Source organism: Podarcis melisellensis (assembly GCF_964234715.1).
Source record: "Podarcis melisellensis genome assembly, chromosome: 3".
In the NCBI taxonomy this organism is placed as follows: Eukaryota; Metazoa; Chordata; class Lepidosauria; order Squamata; family Lacertidae; genus Podarcis; species Podarcis melisellensis.
Window position 1 is genome coordinate 119,742,710 of NC_138530.1, and position 23,069 is coordinate 119,765,778.

Genomic DNA, 23,069 nt, shown 5'->3' on the forward strand with positions numbered 1-23,069 from the left:
ATGGTTACCAAGGCACTCTTTGCTCAATGAAATCAGACTGAACAGCATCTAGGCTATTTTGCTTTGATTAGTGGTCCCTGCTCCTGCCAACCTAGCAGTTCGAAAGCACATCAAAGTGCAAGTAGATAAATAGGTACCGCTCCGGCGGGAAGGTAAATGGCGTTTCTGTGTGCTGCTCTGGTTCGCCAGAAGCAGCTTAGTCATGCTGACCACATGCTTACTATATGCTGTACGCCGGCTCCCTCGGCCAATAGAGCGAGATGAGCGCTGCAACCCCAGAGTCGGCCACAACTGGACCTAATGGTCAGGGGTCCCTTTACCTTTTACCTAGTGGTGAGCACCTTATTTTGTGAGTATCATAACACCATACGTGTTGAAGGCAAGAACTTGTAATAGTTCTCATGTGGTACTAGCAGAGTGCATTTCGAGTAGGCTTAAGTTCTTGGCTATTTTAAATCTCAAAAACCTAGTTCTTACAATCAGTAGATGAGATGGTGAGCTTATTCCTGGAAGGTCAGGCTATTGAAATGAATTGGACAGCAGCTGGAGTGTAGGTGGCACCAGGCACACAGTGAGGACAAGCAGACACACTAGGGCACATAATTGTGATTTTTGCATGGTTATTTGGGTGGCAAAGAAAGCTTCCTTTGCTACCTCAATTGCATGCTAAAATTCTATGCAAGTTTTTCCAACTGGTGGGAGGATTGTTCTATATCTCAACAAATGGGATGATCGAATCCTTGAATGCCCATTATGATGCATTTGCTGGGCACTTTGATAACATTGGTTGCCTTCATAGGAACTTGAACACCACGGTTGTGACAGGTCCAAATAATGTGATAAACATGTCAGCTTGTCCAATTCCAGCTTGGTGATGTGTACAAGGTACTTGAAAATAACTTGTCCAAATGACAACATGCCCCCTTGACCCTTGCCCATCTTGCCAATTTCAAACTAGCTGAAGGGAGCTGACAAGGTGTGTTCACGATATGGCCAATGCTCTTTTAAGGTATGGAGAAAGAAGTGGGAGTGCATCCACTCCTAAAGAAATGTGACTTGGACCCTGTGGGTTTTCGACAACTACTAACTTCTTAGGATGGGTACTTAAGAGGTGACAGCTCTTACATGACATAAGATCAAAGGCATCTTATGTAAACTCCTTAGAGGTTCTGATGATTACACGGCATATAAATCCTGTTCATAAATACACTTGTACCTTGGTTCTTGAATGAAATCCGTTCCAGAAGTCCGTTTGCCTTCCAAAAACATTTGGAAAACAAGGCACAGCTTCCGATTGGCTACAGGACGTTCAGCTTCCAAAAAATGTTAGCAAACCGTAACACTCACTTTTGTGTTTGTGGTGTTCGGGAGCCAAAACGTTTGAGTCACAAGGCATTCGAGAATCAAGATACGACTGTAAATCCTTCCCAGTCTGGGTGTGGGACTTGGTTGCTCTTGATGAATGGTATCACACCGTTGTTTCTGCTTGATATCTCAGCAGCTTTTAACACAGTGGTTTTCAAAGTTTTGTTCTTTGGGCCATGCTCTGAGAATAAAAATGTGCTCACGTCACACCAAATTTTTAATTGATATGAAATACATTGGGAAACAAAGTGAAAGAATTCCAGCTCTAGGGAATAGCATTGTGTGACTACAGAATCATAGAACTGTAGAGTTGGAAGGGACCACCAGGGTCATCTTGCTCAACCCCCTGCACTTGTACTATGGGGTGCTGCAGGGAACCATCTTGTTCCCTATGCTTTTAAGCATCTTTACGAAGCTGTTAGAGTGGATAGCAGGAGATCTGAAACATGGTGTCATCAGTATACAGTTCTCTGTGACATCTGAATCAGGTGGGGCTGAGCAAATCCTGAACTAGGAGCTGAATGGTAGAATGGATGAGGGACAATAAACTGATACTGAATTTTGAGGCCCTCTTGGTTCTCAGATTTGGGAATTGATCCCTTTGACCTGAGTGGGAAGCTTCAGCTAGTACCAAATGCTGTGGCTAGGCTGCTAATTGGTGACCCATACGGCAAGCATATAATACCTGCCTTGAAGAAGAGACATTGGTTTCCAATCTGCTACGTAACCAAGTTCAAGGTTTTGTTACTGCCCATGTAGCTCATCCGTGTAGCGCTAAGCAACCTGGAACCTGGTTATTTGAGATTGCACCTTTACAATTCTGAGTTGGAAGGGCGCCAAAGGATCATCTAGTCCAGCCTCCTGCAATGCAGGAATCTCAGCCTCCCCATATGAACCAGCCCTTCCACTAATATCCTTTGATGCGCTCATGCTGGTGGTTCTATAGCCTTTCCTGACCCATCTGCTGTCAGTCATAAGAAGGATGTATAGCTCCTGCTTGACTGAATAGCTTCCCCTCCAAGATCCAACAAGCATCTTTACTGGTGTGTTTCCACTGGCATTTAGTGCCTTTTTTTTATTCACACAAGCATAGCTTGCATACATACAACATTCTGTTGTACATATTTATGAGTGTTTTTAATGGCATTTAATTATGTTGTACACTGCTTTGATACTTCTTTGGCGATCACTTGTAGCTGAGTAAGATTGTGTTTCATAAGCACGGTTTTAACAATGAGTCCATAAGTGACTGTGGAGGCCAATTCTGAATCGTGTGAAAAACAACATAAATATCTTGTACAGGCCACAACTGTTTGACGTGGGGGTTCAGTTCCCAGCCCCTGTGCGCATTAACAGAGTGTGTGTAAGAGCCTCCACTCCCATTCCACCCTGCCTCCATTATGCCCTCTTCTGGATTCAAAAGGACCCACTTGTTGGCGATCGCACAATTGGACATGTCTAAAATGGTCACTGTCTGTCGTTGACCTAAGGTACTCCTTGCGAAATGCAGCAATTGTAGATGTACAGAATGTGTCCTCAAGACAAATGTATATAATGCCATTATATTTGTGGTAGTATTCTCAGTTTCTTCATAATTCCTAAAACTGAATTTGTTCCCCATCCAACCATTGGGTTGATATTTTCTTTATGCCATCCACCACAACTCCCAAATTTTTTTTTCTAGGTAGTCACTGTCCTGGGTAGCCATTTTGTTTCCCATCCACCTTCACACTTTGGAATTTCACCTATTCAGGGATGGCAGTTTCCTGTGAAAAACTAGCTTTAGTTTCTTATTAAAAGTAAAGGGACCCCTGACCATTAAGTCCAGTCGCGGACGACTCTGGGGTTGCGGCGCTCATCTTGCTTTACTGGCCGAGGGAGCTGGTGTGCAGTCATGTGGCCAGCATGACTAAGCCGCTTCTGGCGAACCAGAGCAGCGCACGGAAACGTCATTTACCTTCCCGCCGGAAGATTTACCTATCTATCTACTTGCACTTTGATGTACTTTCGAAGTGCTAGGTTGGCAGGAGCAGGGACCGAGCAACGGGAGCTCACCCCGTCGTGGGGATTCGAACCGCCGACCTTCTGATCGGCAAGCCCTAGGCTCTGTGGTTTAACCCAGGCTCTTATTAGTTACACAGGAAACCAATATAAATATAAAATACACTATTGTAATTAGACAATGCAATTTCGGCCATGGTGGTTTTAAAGTTTTTTTGTTTTGTTTTGATTTTTTTTAAGCCTCAGCTCAGCCTATGTGCTCAGGTTGAACAGTTGTTAGTCCTTGGACCAGATCTGGCTCACCAGGAAGTGCCACATGGTTCTATTGCATACCAGCTCAAGAGGATAAATAAAATTGTAGATGGATGAACAGTATTTGTAGCACTGCGATTGGGAAGCAAGACATGAGGAATGAGGGAAGGAGAGAATGGGGATTTGGCACTACAGTGGTACCTTCGTTCTCAAACTTAATCCGTTCCGGAAGTCTGTTCCAAAACCAAAGTGTTCTAAAACCAAGGCGCGCCTTCCCATAGAAAGCAAAATGGATTAATCCGTTCCAGACATTTAAAAACAACCCCTAAAACAGCAATTTAGCATGAATTTTACTATCCAACAAGATCATATGCAGATGATACCCAGCTCCACCTCTCTTTCAAATCAGAACCAGTGAAGTCGGTGAAGGTCCTCTGTGAGTGCCTGGAGGCGGTTGGAGGATGGATGGTGGCTAATGGATTGAGGTTGAATCTTGACAAGACAGAAGTACTGTTTTTTGGGGACAGGGGGCGGGCTGGTGTGGAGGACTCCCTGGTCCTGAATGGGGTAACTGTGCCCCTGAAGGACCAGGTGCGCAGCCTGGGAGTCATTTTGGACTCACAGCTGTCCATGGAGGCGCAGGTCAATTCTGTGTCCAGGGCAGCTGTCTACCAGCTCCACCTGGTACGCAGGCTACACGCCTACCCTACATGCCTGTGGACTATCTCGCCAGAGTAGTGCATGCTCTAGTTATCTCCCACTTGGACAACTGCAATGCGCTCTACATGGGGCTACCTTTGAAGGTGACCCGGAAACTACAACTAATCCAGAATGCAGCAGCTAGACTGGTGACTGGGGGCGGCCGCCAAGACCACATAACACCGGTCTTGAAAGACCTACATTGACTCCCAGTACGTTTCTTAGCACAATTCAAAGTGTTGGTGTTGATCTTTAAAGCCCTAAACGGGCCTTGGCCCAGTATACCTGAAGGAGCGTCTCCACCCCCATCCTTCTGCCCGGACGCTGAGGTCCAGCGCCGAGGGCCTTCTGGCGGTTCCCTCATTGCGAGAAGCAAAGCTACAGGGAATCAGGCAGAGGGCCTTCTCGGTAGTGGCACCCGCCCTGTGGAACGCCCTCCCATCAGATGTCAAAGAGATAAACAACTACCTGACAACTACCTGACAATAATAAAATGAAAGCAATAAATAATGTACTGTAGTCACACAATCAATCAGTAGCTGAACTGGGTTCCACACAGTCACTTTACCTAGCACTTCTCACCCCTTCACCTGTCCAGATGTGGCAGAGGCGGCAAATCCCCAAGTCTTACAGATAGTTCCCCTTTCTGGGCTCACAGATAAGGATAGCCTGAAAGCAAGCCCATGAGCTTATATCAAAGCAAGTGATTATAAACCTATACAAGGGGAAATGATATATAATGAGTTAAAAAAGGTGTTTAAGTATACCTTCACTAAGAAACCAGAGGCCTTCCTTCTGGGCATTGTCGGCCAGAATGTGTTAAAGAAGGACAGAACATTTTTTATGTATGCTACAACGGCGGCAAGGATACTCATTGCTAAGAACTGGAAAACTCAAGATCTACCCACACTGGAAGAATGGCAGATGCAGCTGATGGACTATATGCAACTAGCCGAGATGACTGGCAGAATCCGTGACCTGGGAGAGGAAAGGGTTGAAGAAGACTGGAAGAAATTCAAGATTTATTTACAAAAGTACTGTAATTTGGCTGAATGCTAACAAGGATGTCAGAGTAGAAACAACTGTCTACCATCAAATTATATTTTATATTTGAGTTTAACCTAAATTATTGGATTTAAGATTATAAACAAAATGATAATTTGCTTGGAAAAATTTTCTTTTTAATGATGCAAGTGGAAGCAGGAGGTGTGAGGGAGTCCATAGTAGAACGAAAAGATGTTATAAAATTTATTTTGTTTGTTAAATATGTATTTGTATGAAAAAACCTTAATAAAAAATTATATATATATAATATATATATATAAAAATATAAACCTATACAAGCTCATTGCTACAACACTTGCCAATTCATTGTGGGGTTATCTTGATTACCAAGATGGCATTAGTAAGGCTCCTAGACAGTTCACCTTTGGTTGAACACAATGTGCTTTTAAAAAATTAGCCTGACTTATTTTTCATTTTTGCACAAGCTAACACCAATCCAATTACAGATCTATGATGGGATATACAGTCATACCTCGGGATAAATACGCTTCGGGATAAGTATTTTTGGGTTGCGCTCCACGGCGACCCGGAAGTAACGGAGCGTGTTACTTCCGGGTTTCGTCGCATGCGCATGTGCAGACGGTCAAAATGACGTCACGCTCATGTGCGGAAGTGGCAAAACGCGAGACGCACAGTCGGGTCTTACATTTTGTTCAGGATGCGAACGGGGCTCCGGAACAGATCCCGTTCACATCCCAAGGTACCACTGTACACTTCTTTATTTTGAGAATGGTTTAATCCTGGCATTTGCCTTTTAGTTAACTAGCTCTTAACCACTTATTCTCGGTTTGTTTATTTATACAAAACTTTATGTATGCATTGTGGCCCTCTGGTAAACCTCTTAGAAAGGTCCCTTAAATAATGGGTTATAAAGCTGCTAAATTAACTAGAGTTTGCTTTAAACCTGGCCCAAACAGAATGCTATTTGAGAATAGCTAAGGAGAAGAAAAATGAGCAGAATTTTAAAAAACACATGAAACTTTGTGGGAAGGCCAGGGAAGAGGGAGCATGAGAGTTTGTGCTTTCCTTGGGCTTATTCAGGACAGTGCTAAAACCATGGTTTAGCATTATGCACAAACGTGGTCAATATAAAGTTATTCTATACCTAAATATATATATATATATATAATTATCAATATAAATTGTAGTCAGACAAATAATAAAACATGGAACATATGTTAATCAAATTAGGCTTTCATCTACCATAGAGTAAACAATAAAAACTATTATTTTTAACTACAAAACTCAGTAAGCATGAAGTTCACAAATCGGCTCAAGACAAAACTACTAGTATAAATAGTACAGGCCCTTTACATATCATAAACTAAAAGGAAAGGTTCTATTGTGAACATGTGTGGGGAACGTTTTTCAGGTCAAGGGCCACATCACCCTAGTGGAAAGATATCAGATGAATTTCAGGACCAGAAACACCAAGACAAAGCCATTTCCCATGTGAGCAGGCATAGATGTAATTCTTAGTAACTCCACTCAAGTTTTATCTTCCATTTTCTCCACAGACATTTCTAATAAAGTTTGCTTTTTTTAAAAAAAAAAGCTCCCCATACCCTTTATGTCCTTACTCTACAAAAGGCAAAAGAAGTTAATAATCTCAGAAAAAAATTAGAAATAATAGCACTGCACAGTTGAACTCTAAGCACTGCCTTAAAGCTATTTAAAGCCTCAAATTTTGAAATGCAATTGCAGCCTAATAATTGCATGCATGTGATTGCAAAATGTGTGGACACTTTTTGCATAAGAAGAGCCTTTTCTCATAATAAGAGCCTGCTGGATTAGGCCAATAATCCATCCAGCCTAGCATCCTGTTCTCACAGTGGCCAACCAAAAGCTTGCAAAAGCTTTCCCAAAACAATGGTTCAGATGTGTGTAATCTCTCCAGCAAATTTCCTACAATTATTCTACAATTTTTCTGTTGTCCTGCAGTGCTACATTTTGCATGTCTTTTTTCACTGTTCAGCATTCATTTGCAAGAAAGACCAAACAAGAAGCTCCATTGCTGCGATTGGTGTGTCATGATGTCAGCTGTGCCACTTTCCCTTGAGGTGGTGTGCGGAAGGCAAACGCAGGCACAGCATCGCTGGGATGTGTGTACTGAGCCCTTCCCACATGCAAAAATTCTCCTTGAAATTTCCTCAGCTATTTTTTCTCTTGGTGAATGTTGCTTTTGGAATCACTGCAGAAAAACAACTTAAGCAAAATAGTTTTTGGGAGGAGAAAATGATGGCATTAGGGATGGTTGTGGTATTCCTTCCCACCCATGTTTTACTTTAAAAGGTCTCCTCACTCTGCCTTGTAGAAAATTAGTATGACACATCTCATAATCAGTGGAATAAAGTTCTGTAACATCTAGCCTGGGGTATAGTTGTAGGTTCCCTAAAATTGGTTAAAGAGACTTAAACTGAATCATCATAGGCTTTGGTACTTCATTTGTGTGTTGTATGTTTCTGCTTTTCTCTTCTACAGACTATGCGAAGACATAGAAATGAGGTGACAATTGAACTTAGAAAGGTGAGTATATCACTTTTATTTGTTTATGCTTTGTTTAAAGCGGCCATGAGAGGTTTCAGCTATGGAGGTTCATGTGTGACTTGGGAGAGCACTGAAAAGATTGTGTCCTCACCAGATACTACTATGTCATGTGTCCACAAGGAAAGCATCAAGTACATTATTGTGTCCAGATTTCTGAATCTGGCAGAGCAACATTTTGTTTTTTGTAAGACATTCTGCCAGAGTTCCATTATGTTCTCCCCATTTTTAATTTGCTTTTGAGACTTTACTTCCTTTGTCTGTGGTTGTCTGTGCTTGAAGGTGTCCTTGATGGTGCCTTTCCTCTTTCTCAGAAGAACACCACCCACAACTAAGGCCCAAAACCTCTTAAGCCTATGAACAATGTTTCACTGGGTCAGGCTTCTGAAAGAAAGAGCTGGAACTGTTTGGTTATACAGTGGTACCTCGGGTTACAGACGCTTCAGGTTACATAGAATCATAGAGTTGGAAGAGACCACAAGGGCCATTGAGTCCAACCCCCTGCCAAGCAGGAAACACCATCAGAGCACTCCTGACATATGGTTGTCAAGCCTCTGCTTAAAGACCTCCAAAGAAGGAGACTCCACCACACTCCTTGGCAGCAAATTCCACTGTCAAACAGCTCTTACTGTCAGGAAGTTCTTCCTAATGTTTAGGTGGAACCTTCTTTCTTGTAGTTTGGATCCATTGCTCCGTGTCCGCTTCTCTGGAGCAGCAGAAAACAACCTTTCTCCCTCCTTTTATATATTTGAACATGGCTATCATATCACCCCTTAACCTCCTCTTCTCCAGGCTAAACATGCCCAGCTCCCTTAGCCGTTCCCCATAAGGCATCGTTTCCAGGCTTTTGACCATTTTGGTTGCCCTCCTCTGGACACTTTCCAGTTTGTCAGTGTCCTTCTTGAACTGTGGTGCCCAGAACTGGACACAGTACTCCAGGTGAGGTCTGACCAAAGCAGAATACAGTGGCACTATTACTTCCCTTGATCTAGATGCTATACTCCTATTGATGCAGCCCAGAATTGCATTGGCTTTTTTAGCTGCCACGTCACACTGTTGGCTCATGTCAAGTTTGTGGTCAACCAAGACTCCTAGATCCTTTTCACATGTACTGCTCTCAAGCCAGGTGTCACCCATCTTGTATTTGTGCCTCTCATTTTTTTATTTTTTTGCCCAAGTGCGATACTTTACATTTCTCCCTGTTAAAATTCATCTTGTTTGTTTTGGCCCAGTTCTCTAATCTGTCAAGGTTGTTTTGAAGTGTAATCCTGTCCTCTGGGGTGTTAGCCACCCCTCCCAGTTTGGTGTCATCTGCAAATTTGATCAGGATGCCCTTGAGTCCATCATCCAAGTCGTTGATAAAGATGTTGAATAAGACCGGGCCCAAGACAGAACCCTGTGGCACCCCACTAGTCACTCTTCTCCAGGATGAAGAGGAACCATTGATGAGCACCCTTTGGGTTCGGTCAGTCAGCCAGTTACAAATCCACTGAGTGGTAGCATAGTCAAGACTGCATTTTACCAGCTTCTTTACAAGAATATCATGGATTCCACTAACCCAGAAATAGTACCTCAGGTTAAGAACTTTGCTTCAGGATGAGAACAGAAATTGCGTGGCGGCAGCGGAAGGCCCCATTAGCTAAAGTGGTGCTTCAGGTTAACAACAGTTTCAGGTTAAGAACAGACCTCCGAAACGAATTAAGTTCTTAACCCGAGGTACCACTGTAATCCTTTACACACTTTCCTGAGAGTAAACCCTGTTGAATGCAGTGGGGTGTACTTCTGAGTAGATATGTTTAGTAGATATGTACTGTGAGTAGTTCCTAAATAAACATGAATTAGTGAAGCAGTTTGCTAAGTACAAAGAATAGTGAATGCTGTAGTGATCAGTTTCAGTATGTTTGCTTACACAGGATTAAGATACATAGTATTGGTATCTGAGTTTGAAATACTCCTGCTCATAACTAAATTTAAATGTCTTTTTCAGTATTAATAGTTTTAAATATGAATATCTAGTAAAGAATTTGTTTTCAAGAGACTATGTACTAGAGGTCAGCAGTCGGAGGCATCTGGGCCAAATCTCTTGTCCTGAGAGGGTACCTTGCGGTCTCTGAAATTGTCAGTCAGAGGCAAAAGAAAGCTGTTGAATGAGTGCCAATTGTAGCAACATAATTTGCGATCAGACATTGGGGTTTGGGCTTTGGCCCTCTATCGCTGAGTCCATTCTCAAAATGTCCCAACAGAAAATCTAATGGCTTATCAAACAAAGATCAGTTAGTTGATTAGGTAGCCCATCTAGGAGAACGAAAACTCTGATCCTAACCTTCTGCTGCCTTGCGCGAGATCTTCAGGAGAAGAAAAGGCTAAGGAGTACTAAACCCTACACAAATCTGGAGCAGAGTCCCTAAGATGGTTGGATGGCGCCTTGTTTGCCTCCTTCCAGCAACTCTTGCAGCCAAGCTGGTTCCAGTCGTATAGCTCAGTGTTTCCCAACCGGTGTTCCGCGGCACACTAGTGTGCCGCCGGACGTTGCCTAGTGTGCCGTGGGAGGGAGGCGGGCGAGTCGGGCTAATCCTCCGACGAGCTCCACCTCCAGACCCATTGCTCAAATCCTTTAACCCAGGAGGGCGGGGAGGGGGGGGAGAAAGAGAAAAAAGAAAGGGTGGGAAAAAAGAAGGGGAAGAGAAAATATTTTTTTAAAAAAAGGAAAGAGAGGGGAAAAAGCGAGGGATGGAGGAAGGGGAATAAACAGAAGGGGAGGACAATGAAGAGGGGCGGGGCTTGGCAGGCAGCAGATAACTGGGGAGGGGGGCGCGGCTGGCGGCGGCTCAAGGCAGGAAGGGAGGAGCTGCCTCGCGGAGAGTCTTGGGCTGCAGAGATTTCCCGTTCAGGAGCGCGGGAGGCCACGCCGTGGATGGGAATCTCCTCCTCTTCCTCCTCCTCCTCCAGGAGAGAGGGTGGTCCGCCCCACCGAGTCGGGCGTGCTCAAGCGTGGGAGCCTATAGTTAGAGCTCAGCTCCTTTTCTTGCCTTCCCCGTCCCCCCACGGAGCACATTTTCCTCGCCCCCCCAACCCCCGCATGTAGAATAGAAGCCCTCCAGCCTCCACGGTGCACAAACTCTCCCCTCTGCAACGAAGCGCTTTGTTGCATATCTTTGGTGAGGTTTTTAGGCAGTCTTGGTGCACCTTAAATCAGCGCTAATTGCGCCTGGACGCAGTATTTACTTCCGAGTAGGCCCCCTCCCCCCCCCCCCGGTAGCACCTGACGTTGCTATTCGTATCATCAGGTTTGTTTGTTGATAATTTAATTGTTTTAAAAGCATCATGCTAAAGAGCTCTCTCCCACCCCCAGACCCTTGGGCAAAACAGAAACACACACATACACAAACACAGAGATTGAGCCCTGCAGGTTTTATGAAATGAATGGATTCTGAATGCCTGTTTCAGTGGCTTGTCCGCCTTAGGCTGCTGGGCCAGACACCTGTTACACGGTGCAGTCCGTAAGCTGTGAGCGCTGCTACCTGCCGCCGAGACCACGTAACGACAGTCTTGAAAGACCTACATTGGCTCCCAGTACCTTTCCGAGCACAATTCAAAGTGTTGGTGCTGACCTTTAAAGCCCTAAGCGGTTTTGGTCCAGTATACCTGAAGTAGCGTCTCCGCCACCATCGTTCAGCCCAGACACTGAGATCCAGTGCCAAGGGCCTTCTGGCAATTCCCTCACTGTGAAAAGTGAGGTTACAGGGAACCAGGCAGAGGGCCTTCTCAGTAGTGGCGCCCGCCCTGTGGAATGCCCTCCCATCAGACATCAAAGAGATAACCATTACCTTCTATGCTGTTACTATTTTTTTTTTTTTTTTTTACATAAGTAAAAAGTGACCTTTCCCCATCTGGCATGGTGGTGTGCCTCGAGATTTTTTTCATGAAACAAGTGTGCCTTTGCCCAAAAAAGGTTGGGAAACACTGGTATAGCTCTGCTGTCCTTTGAACCACATCAGTGGTACTTCCTCCGCGGAGGAGGGAAGCCCCGCCTCCAGTGGGGAAGGGGTGCAGGGCTTGGAGGATGCAAGGGAGAGCCACAGCACCCAGCATGAACAAAGCGGAGGGGGGGGAGGCAGGCCCCCCTCTGCCCACACCCTCTTTGCGCAGTAGGTTTACACGCAGAGAGGGGAGGCGTAGCATGGGGGTCAAAAGACTACTCTGCTGGGGAAAGTTTAAGGGCCGCTCACTCCCAGATTCTGCTAGCGACTGAGCAGACAAGGAATTGAGTCGATCTGCATTGTGAATGTTTTGGACAGATAATAAAGCCTTGAAGAGACCAACGGGGAGTCTTGCCTGTTTGCTCTTGAGCAACCACGCCGGCACACATAACAACCTCCATACACATCTCCTAGTCGTGCACCCCGAGGAGGTCACTTCAGTGTTGCTAACACAGCAGTTTGACTTCACCCCCAAAGGTGCACTCCATTGTCTCTTGAGACAAACGGATGCCAACAAGTTGACCAGTTAGTTGGATTATATTGATTTAGGACTCATTTGAGACCGAAGTTTTCTTTCCCACTATACTTCATAAATTAACATAGTAGTACTGAAAATCTCTCTCACCAATCTTTATTGCTCTGTATAGCTATTTCAGTTTAGTGTAAAAATACTATTGACTGCACTACCTATTTTGGTCTCATACAAATTGTTTACATTTTTTCTTTATATCCATGTATATGTTTGTATTTGACAGTACAGTCCTATACATTTTGCTCAGAAGTAAGTCCCATTGAGTTTAGTGCTGCCTTCTCCCAGGTAAGTGTGTATGGGCAGCCTGAGTGTACGCATCTGACAATGTGGGTAGACTCGTAATCTGGTGAACCGGGTTCGCTTCCCTGCTCCTCCGCATGCAGCTGCTGGGTGACCTTGGGCCAGTCACACTTCCTTGAAGTCTCTCAGCCCCACTCACCTCACAGAGTGTTTGTTGTGGGGGAGGAGGGGAAAGGAGAATGTGAGCCTCTTTGAGACTCCTTTGGGTAGTGATAAAGCGGGATATCAAATCCAAACTCCTCCTCCTCAATAACTCTGCTCATCCAGAAGGGGCCGCAGGATTCATTTGTGTATTTAAATGGATTTAATATATGGAGAAACAATTTACATTGTTACAATTAACAAATTATCAGTTGCAAGTGTCTCTCTGTTTATAGCCTGTTAGTAGCGATCAACCTATTCTGAAAGAGGTTGCACTGCCCTTAAAGAACTGGGTTCAAAATCAGGGGCACGTATTGCGCCAGACTTGTCAGCTGAGGTCCAATAGGCCTCTCTGCCTTGGAGCAGCTTTTATCCGCCTTGGTTCATATGCCAGTTTCAGTGATGGGTGGAGATGGTCTCGCCACTAACCTTACATTTAGATTATTGCAATGCACCATACAGCCCTGAAGCTGCAGTTGGACCAAACCAGGGAGAAGCTCTTCTTGGTTGAGGCACCTCAGTTGTAGAATGCCCTTCTCAGAGAGGCCCACCCAGAATTTACCTTATACTCATTCTGGTGCCAGGTGAATACTGTTTTTAAGCGCTGGGGAAATTAAAAACAAAGCAAAAACCCTGTGATTTTACTCTTTTAAGATAATAATACTGCTTAAGTGTTGTGATTTTTAAAAAAAGTAATTTGATTTTATTGTGCTGGAAATGTTTTAGAGAGTGTGTTTTATGATACTACTATTTTATCATACTGTATTTCATTATATTCTACCATTTTATGTTTGTGAGTTACTGTTACTGGTCAGTCATATAATATTAACATTAGCATTTAAATAAATTAACAGACAAACAAACATTAAAGGCATTCAAATGCACTATCTTGGGTCTTTGTTCTTCAGAATAAAAGAGATGAACATCTTCTGAAAAAAAGAAATGTGCCCCAAGAAGAAAGTTTAGAAGATTCAGATGCTGATGCTGATTTCAAAGCAGTAAGACTGTATCTACATTGATGTGGCATTGATGTGTATGTGGGTCTGTGTGGAATATGTATTGTATATGGTATTTATGCATACATATATACATACATGCCTTTTTCCTGATGGGATTCAAGTCAGTTTACAGATAAAAATCATAGTCACTCAAAATAGAGGATACTGGCATTAAAAACAATTAAACACTGAGAGAATTAAAACTATGTACATATATAAAATTATTAAAACCATACAAATAATTAGAATTAAAACAGCACAGCACCAGCCCTTTCAGAAAAAACCAGACAGTTTCCAAAATCCTCTTGGTGCAATAAAAGCTTCCCTTGCACCTGTTGGATACATGGGGCTTGCATGACGATCTCCTTGTTGGGCAAATGTTGTGGGCGTGTCTAAAGTTGCAGCGAGCTCCTGGTGAGCCTGGAAAAGGCAAGAGAGGCAGAGAGAGGGGTGGGCGAGGTCTTCAGGGACACTGTAGCTCTGTTCCGCTCCCATGATGACAGCTGCCATGCTGTTGAGAATGAGGGTCTTGGGGAAGGAGAGTGTTACCTTGAGGAAGAGAAAGGCATTCCCTTCAAAGGGTAACTCATTCCTTGGGGAAGAACATCTATTCTCTCATGCTGAGCATAGGTGCAGGGATTGTGCTAATGGGCAGTATGGTCCTTAGGAACATGAATAGCAGACTGCTTTCCCTCCACCTAGATAGCCTGGTGCATAGCACTGGGAAGGAGTCAGTGGTCGTAGTGCATGTTGCACTAAACAACGGGGAAATATAGTTGCGTGGTCCTGGAAGCCAAATTTAGGTTGGTAGGTAGGATACCTCCAAGGTTCTTTCTCTGAAACGCTACCAGTTCCATGCACAGGGCCAGCTGAGACAGGCGCATCTTTGTGGTTTCAGTGCATGGAGGAGACAATGGTGCCAGGAGGAGCGGTTTGGATTTGTTAGGCTCTGGGGAACATTCTGGGGCAAGCCAGGCCTGTACAAAAGGGATGGTTTCCACCCAAACTGGAATAGAACCAGACTGTTGGCAGTTAAAACCAAAACGGTCACAGAGCAGCTTTTAAACTGATTGAGGGGGGAAAGCAGACTCTCTGAGGCGACTCTGGTTTGAAACTATCCTCCCTCCGATGACATAACTGATGTACAGGGGCCCAGGGTAGTAATTGCGAGAGACCAAAACACTGCAAGTTAAAAGGCAAGTGCCGAAGACACTTGAAGAGAGACAGACTGTATCCGAGGGTTTAGACACTATAGCTGGAAGCCGCTGAGCCAAGATAGTGAACTGGAGTGCTTGGTCTTAAAGGATGACACTGATATATTTTGCAGAGAACAGTTGATCTATAATAAGAATTGTAACTAAAACGAAAATTTGTCTTTTGTTTAAAGCAAAATGTAACACTAGAAGCTATATTACAGGTAAGTTGCTAAACAATATATTATTTCCTTCAGTTGGATTTGTTAATGCTTGACTCCTGAACTTACTGAAATCTATGTGGTGTTGCAGAATGCTACAAGTGACAACCCTATTATCCAACTAAGTGCTGTCCAAGCTGCAAGGTAGGCATCTATTTGTTTTTTGAGGACTAAAGTACAATGAATGCTGTCTTTCCCATCTTTTTTTTTATTCACCACCTTCACTTTAATTTTACAGAAAGCTATTATCAAGTGACAGAAATCCTCCTATTGATGACCTAATAAAATCTGGAATTTTACCGATATTGGTTAAATGTCTAGAAAGGGATGATAAGTAAGTAATGATTCCTTTTTCTCAGTACTTCCTCAGACATAATTTGAATGGTTATCAGCTGAGGGTTGCAGCTGGCTTGCAGTTTTGAACATTGTAACTGGGTATTTACTTTTGATATGCTTCAAACTCTACTGAAGCTTATGTCAACAGTCTGGTTAGGAGCAAGTTCTACAAAATGTCTTGCAGGTCTGACATAGTCATTCTAGAAGACTGTGTACAAGTTGTGATCCTCCAGGCCAGACACAGCCCACAATCCATATATTTTGACCTGCCTAGTACTTAAGAACCCTCCTCTGTGTGCATTCTTCCCCTTCCCCACTGTCCAGGAGGCACATGAGGACTGTTTTCAGATTCTAACCTGGGGAAGGGTTCCTCATATTAGCCCAGTCTTTGGGGCAGAAAAATCAAGCCCCCCCCCTTTAAAGTCTCTTGAGCTTTGGCTTTTTCCTTCACACTTTTCCTTCTTGTTTTTGTACAGCACCACTCTTTTATCCTTATTCAGGGATTGTTCTTTTGTATTATTGTGACTGAATACTTAGCTTTGGAAGTCTGATGTGAATGTATTGTGCCAGTTTATTCTGTACTAGGGTATTCCGGTGAGGTAACTATAAAAGAAAATTAGTGTCACAAGTTCTGTATGTGTTGATGTTATGCAAAAAAATCTTGATAAAAGGACTAAGAAACAATAGTTCAATGTTGGATTGCATTTTCTACCTTTATTTCAAGGAAGCTGTAGCAGGCATAAGAGGTAGAACTACATAATGGCATCTGATGACAGTATATTGAATTACTATTTCAATAGAAATTTGGCATGTACTTTTCTGCTGGTATTTTTTGTGAGTTGCAAATATTACTGCTATTCTGGTGTTTTTGTTTTTTAACAGTCCTTCCTTACAGTTTGAGGCTGCATGGGCCCTGACTAACATAGCTTCAGGCACTTCTGCACAGACTCAAGCTGTTGTACAGTCTAGTAAGTGCTCTAAGTGTTTAACTTTGGGAGTGGGCGCATTTTGCAATTGAAGATACACATATAACTTCATCTTCATAGAATCATAGAATTGTATGAGTTGGAAGGGACCCCAAGGCTTAGCAAGCCTAACCTCCACATAGGGTCGTTTTGCAGTCTGGGGTTGCTGACAGATACAGCTTTCTCAAAAGAGCCCCGGGTGGCATCTGTAGCACAAAGGACCCTTTACTGCTGAGGCTGATACATCCCCTCCAGGCAGAGGTCATTCTGCCACAGTCACCCATGTTCTAAATTGGACTACTGGCATGTGTTGCACATGGGGTTGTCTTTGAAGAGTTCTTCCTTGTAAAACTTTTGTTAGTCCAGAATAGAGCTGTTAGGCTCTACAAATGGGTATGTATCACAACAATTCTTCAACAACTGCCCTGGCTGTCAGTTTGTTTCTGAACAAAAATTCAAATATTACCCTGGAGATCTTAAAGAAAGCCACCTGGCTGTGCATTGAGATCATCTAGTAGACATTTCTCCAGCCTTTTGAGATTAGGTGGTATCAACCTAATGCGACCTGATGCCAACTTTATTGTTCATTTCCAGAAGAAGACCTTTTGATTTTCCAAGACTTATACAGTCCTGGTTGTTTTTTTTATCTTGCTTCTTTTGTGCTTCTGTTGTGCTGCTTTAAGTTGTGTTATTTTCATCCTGTGATTGCTCTCCACTCTAGCTTTTCCATTCTGGAATACATGAAGCATTGCTGAGAGTAGCAGGCCTCGTTTTGCCCATGGCTAGTTAAATCTCTTTCTTGAGGCCTGCTGTAAGGTCAAGCAAGCGAGTAGGTGAAACCAGCTTTTACAGACCATGCTGTGCCTCAGACATCCCTTGCAATGTGGAAGATGGAGAAGGGAGGCACTGAGTCTGAAAGACGTTTATACTAGCTGAAGCCCACATGTTTCCAATACTTAAAATTGTTCTTCCACAGTTGGCTTTTGAAGGGGGACATAATAATTTGAAGGGGGTGGATAGGCCCTTTGACAAGATATACACAGATCTTTGTAATGTGAGAAGACAATTTTAACTTTCTTGATGCTAAATAAAGCCTCCACGTTACTTCAAATTTTTATTTAGAATGTGAATGTCAATATCAATATCTTCTTTCTGTCTGAAAAAATTAATTATGCAAAGGTGCACTTTCAATTTAATTTTGAACAAACATAGAATAATTTCCTGAAATATTAACAGTATAACTCAGTTATGTGAAATTTATCTATTAAAAGAGCTGCATTTTATCATTTCAATGAATCCAGTTTTCTGCTGTTATAGATGCAGTACCTCTCTTCTTAAGACTGCTGCATTCACCACATCAAAATGTTTGTGAACAAGCTGTTTGGGCCCTTGGAAATATTATTGGTAAGTGTTAACTATATTTCTAGAAAAGAAATCACAGGCATTGAAGGCTTTAAAATCATACATTGACATTACCCCATAAAACTATGTTTCCTCTTAAGTTCTCTGAATAGTCCAGTTGATTTAAATAAGAAAACATCCTCAGTTTGGAAAACTTAGATGAAGTTATTCTACAACAAATTGTGCTCTTCAAATTTCCATTGAACCGTAACTTTTGTAGTGTTCGTATGTTACCAGTGGGGGAAACATAGCGCATCAAGACCCCAACATAAGTCACAGCATACATTTCAAGGTTTCTCCATCATGAATGTAATTTTTTGTGAAATTTTCACTTTTGTAGGTGATGGTCCTCAGTGTAGAGATTATGTCATATCACTGGGAGTTGTCAAACCGCTTCTATCCTTCATCAACCCCTCCATTCCCATCACTTTCCTCCGGAACGTCACATGGGTCATTGTAAATCTCTGCAGGAATAAGGATCCCCCACCACCTATGGAGACAGTGCAGGAGGTAAATAAAAAATTGCAACTAAGTATTGTTCCACCTCAGCTTCACTGCAAATCAGTTTTCCCATGATGGCATATGTACTGTGTGCACTTTCTTAATGCATATTTATTTGTATCTCATTCCACTTACTAGTTATTAATTATGACGGTATCTGAGGCATTTACCTTCCTTCTTGATTTGAAGTCAGAATCTAACTTCAGCAGCTAAACAGTACAGACTAACAAGGCATGTAGTCTTCAGAGAGACAAGAGACCTTGCAGGGAACCACTTATTTAAATAAAAGATGGTTACAGCCTAAAGCACAAGCAGCGATAACTTACACGAGAATCCTTTAGTCAGTGGGATGTGTATCTTATGTAAGAATATATAGGATTATGGGCAAAGTCAACAATCTTTAAAATGAAGCTCTTTCATGGAGCGGTGAGTGTGAGAGAAGTCGCCTTCATTCCTCCCAGAAATGCTGGGGTGCAGGTGTAGTGCCTTCCCTGTGGGTTATTCTTGTGATAAAATTCACTATTTCCCAAGCTGCTCTCCTCCACACAGGAAAAAGATACAGGGAATCTATGTCTCTTCATGTGCGAGTGGGAAAATAAGGTGGCAGTTCTTATTTTAGTTAGATAGATCAGCCTACCTGCCTGCCTGCCTGCCTACAGGAAAGGATCAAATATTGTCACAACTGTTCCAAATAAATTCACAGTCCTGTGCAGCTGCTTTTTAATTAAAAAAACCCCAAACAAACTGTTGAAAGACTGATGGCATCTATAATATGATAGAGGGAGTGATTTAACACTACCTCTGCTTTCCCATGTAGTGGATTCTGTGGCTTAGTGGTAACATCTACATTCAGAAATCATGTGAGATGCCAGAATGTTAGCTTTGTACCTCTGGGCTCAAATAGGGAACAAAACAGATTTATGGTGCAGTCTTAACCATGTTTACTCAGAAGCAAGTCCTATTTAATTCAGTGAGGCATACTCCCAGGTAAGTGGGTTTAGGATTGTAGTTTTAGTCCTGCATCGCAGGGGTTGCATTAGATGACCCTTGGTGTACCTTCCAACTCAACAATTCTGTGACTCGACTAAGAGTGGAATTCACATTGCATGCCGCAGTAAAGCAAGTGTCTCATAGCGCAAGCATTTCTGCTTGCTAAGAGTAAACCACCTCCTTCCTGCATGCTTTCTGAGGGTTCTCCCGCCTCCCCAGATCCAATTAGGGGGGTGAAGGGGGAAGAAACGGGGGAAAGCCGCATTATCCCAAGGGGGCTTATTATCTCCACTGGGGCAACCATATTTTTATCCCCAGCCCTAAATTTCACTACTGCTCTCAGACAAGTTCACAATATGTAGTTAACTGAAAAACAACATATATAAAAACCATAAAAGTTTATGCGGAAAGGAGAAGCACTGACTGTGGGCCAGAAATGTGTTAGCCATTGGCAAACTGGTTGATAAATGTAAATTTTCAATATTATATATGTGAGTTTGCACTCTTTCTTTCTCATAACTTCCTTGTAAAATGAAATTGCTATAGACTTATTTTTACATGATTGAAGCCAGGTATTAAAACTGTGTAAAATGTAGGGCATCAGCTGATTAAGAAACACTTGTTACTGCAGTAAGTAATTGACAGTGTAATCCTGTGCATGTTTATTCAGATGTAAGTCCCACAGTGCTCAGTGGGGCTTACTCCCAGAAAAATGTGCATAGGATTGTAACCACAGATTTGCTTGAGGTTTTATCCACAGTGTGTTTTGGCTTTCCTTAGTATTAATGACCCATTATAATAAACTTATCTTTACCAGATCTTGCCAGCCTTGTGTGTTCTCATATACCATACAGACATAAATGTAAGTAAATGCTGAAATACCTTCTTCTCCAATCTAAGGTTTCCTTTTAGTATTTGAGAGTTTTCTTACTTAAATTTTGTTTGCATTGTGCCATACAGTAGCTTCTTTGCCTAGAGAGTCTTTCCCCAACTTGGTGTGCTCTAGATGTCTTAGACTACCATGACCAGGGATGATGGGAGGGTAATTTCATGAAAATGTCAACTTAAAGCCCCAGCCTTCATTTCTATACATTTCCAACATGCTCCATATCACTTGAAATATAATTTTACAAAGTTTCATTATCTGGCTACAGTTTTTCAAAACGGCATTTTACACATGAGTAAACCAACCAGAAGCATTACATGCAAGGTGACTCAGGGGTGGGGAATCTTTTTGGTCACTTCCATTTAGTCACTTGCATATGCACGGAGCTCTCTGAAGCCTCGTGAGAGCCTTCCAGAGTCTGATAAGCAAGGCAGAGTGGTTGAAAGCTTTTTGCACTGGGTAAACTCTGCACAAAAAGAGCTTTAAAAGTCTTCCATGTGTTTAAATTGTGTGGTTTCAACTAGCTGGCTATGAACCACGTAAAGTTGAAATGGTGCAAGTTATGTGCATGTAAGCTGTGAGTTAACCTTAAACTTTTTTTTACTATTTAATTTGGCTGCCATTTTATAAACACTTAGAGGAGAGAATTTGCTCTCTAGCACCCTGGGCCTGTCATTCAAATAGACAGATAAAGAATTGTGCTGTTAAATGTTTGTTGTTAACAGAACAAGTACAGTTTACGCTTTGTTTAATCACAATGCATATTTTGCTAGTTCTTTTTTTTATTTAAAAAAAATCAGTACTAAAAAGATTTTTGTCTTACGTATATCACAAACTGACATTACAAACCACAAGGTTGGTGTTGTTCCCAGTTTATCTGGAAACTTAGTTCTTGTAAGACAGATGACTTGCCTGAGAATCTTAAAATAAAAAAAATATATTGTGTGTTCAACCTGGTTTCATCTCTTTTGATTGATCTGTAGTTCATAAACACAGTCTGAACTTAGAGAGACATTGTTCACATTTGGAGAAAGCTCCAAGATTGCCATATAGTTTAAATTTCAGGCTTCTTAAAACTGATGTGAGTGGGAATGTACCTGCATATATTCAATGTTCCTTGTAATTAGAGGGGTCAAACCTCCTTCCTGAGACTCTTATTTCTCCTCAATCATGATATGGCATCCAAAACTGCTGTTACCAGTGTGTTCTAACATACCAAATTTAATTCTTAATACTTTTTATTAAATTGTTCAGATGTTATTTTCCACATTTATGCCCCACATTACTGACAAATGCTCGGGGTGGCTTACAGTCTTGTTTACAATAATATATATAACGTGTGTGTGTGTAAATATATAAACAGAAGATGGCACTTAGATAAATACAGTGGTACCTCTGGATGTGAACAGGATCGGTTCCAGAGCCCCGTTCGCATCCTGAAGCGAACGCAACCCGCATCTGCCCGTGCGTGGGTCGCGACTCGCTGCTTCCGCGCATGCGAGTGATGTAGTTTTGAGCGTCTGCGCATGCACGAGCAGCAAAACCAGGAAGTAACACGTTCCGTTACTTCCAGGTCGCTGTGGAGCATAACCTGAAAATGCTCAACCCAAAGGTACTTCAACCCGAGGTATGACTGTATAAGGAGATAGGAGTGTGGGTACAGTCAATAAGAGGCTAGCCCCCCCCCCATGAGATGCTTTTGTTGATATACCATGAGTTCAAAAGTGGTTAGTGCACAATCTCATGCTATTTCTACAGTGCTGGTTAGATTCCTGCATCCTATTGCAACATTGTTCTGCACTGGTTTTATCTGAATGTCTGTTTAATCCAGAGCTTTTACGTTAGAAATACATCTTCTGGTCACTTTGGGGGGCAGCTAACCTGCCCTTAGGGCTGTTGGCACTGTTTCATTTTGGTGCTAAAAGAAGACCTAAGAAAAAATCAATTCCTAAGATCATGCTGATATCATTGCTAATCTTTGTGCCGACAGCACCATCTACAGTCGTACCTCGGTATTCAAACATAATCTGTTCTAGAAGACTGTTCGAGTTCCAAAATGTTTGAAAACCGAGACGCAAAGGGCGGTCTGCAAATTTAATAGAGAAAATTGAGGGAAAATAACTTATACACTCAGCAGAAGCCATTCGACTTCTGAGGTGCATTCAAAAACGGATGCATTTACTTCCGGGTTTACGGCGTTTGAAAACCAAAACATTTGTCAACAGAGATGTTAAAAAACCGAGGTACCACGGTACCTTGTTTTCAGAATAAATTATAAACAGTGTGGAGAAAACACAAGAAAACAATTTGAATTCTCTTTCACAGCATGTCATTCATTTCAGACATGTTGTGTAGGGGGATCAATCCCATTTGGGTGTCTGTTGCAATCTTACATTGACAAAGGAAACTTCCCTTCTCTGCAGATCCTTGTGGACACTGTTTGGGCTTTGTCCTACCTGACAGATGGTGGTAATGAGCAAATTCAGATGGTGATAGATTCTGGTGTGGTACCTTTCCTAGTTCCCCTTCTGAGCCACCAGGAGGTAAAAGTTCAGGTAATCATTTTTTGGATGAATTTTATTATAACTGAAATTATCTCCTCTGCATTGTCCAAACCTGATCAGCTTTGTTGTTGTACATGAAAACTAAAGTCAATAATTCAAATGTTAAATCCATTTATTTAAAGACACTTAGACAAT

General features: G+C 42.4%; 1 protein-coding gene across 1 annotated transcript in view; it reads left to right on the top strand.

Moving 5' to 3' along the window:
* KPNA3 (karyopherin subunit alpha 3) overlaps window positions 1–23,069 on the top strand; it is a 36,586-nt gene that overhangs the window by 2,098 nt on the left and 11,419 nt on the right. The window contains exons 2-11 of the mRNA XM_081906315.1: window positions 7,864–7,908; window positions 13,788–13,877; window positions 15,265–15,294; window positions 15,383–15,435; window positions 15,530–15,625; window positions 16,510–16,595; window positions 17,910–17,996; window positions 18,334–18,503; window positions 20,302–20,346; window positions 22,794–22,925. Of these exons, the coding sequence (XP_081762441.1) occupies window positions 7,864–7,908; window positions 13,788–13,877; window positions 15,265–15,294; window positions 15,383–15,435; window positions 15,530–15,625; window positions 16,510–16,595; window positions 17,910–17,996; window positions 18,334–18,503; window positions 20,302–20,346; window positions 22,794–22,925 (834 nt within the window). The remainder of the gene's footprint in view (window positions 1–7,863; window positions 7,909–13,787; window positions 13,878–15,264; window positions 15,295–15,382; window positions 15,436–15,529; window positions 15,626–16,509; window positions 16,596–17,909; window positions 17,997–18,333; window positions 18,504–20,301; window positions 20,347–22,793; window positions 22,926–23,069) is intronic.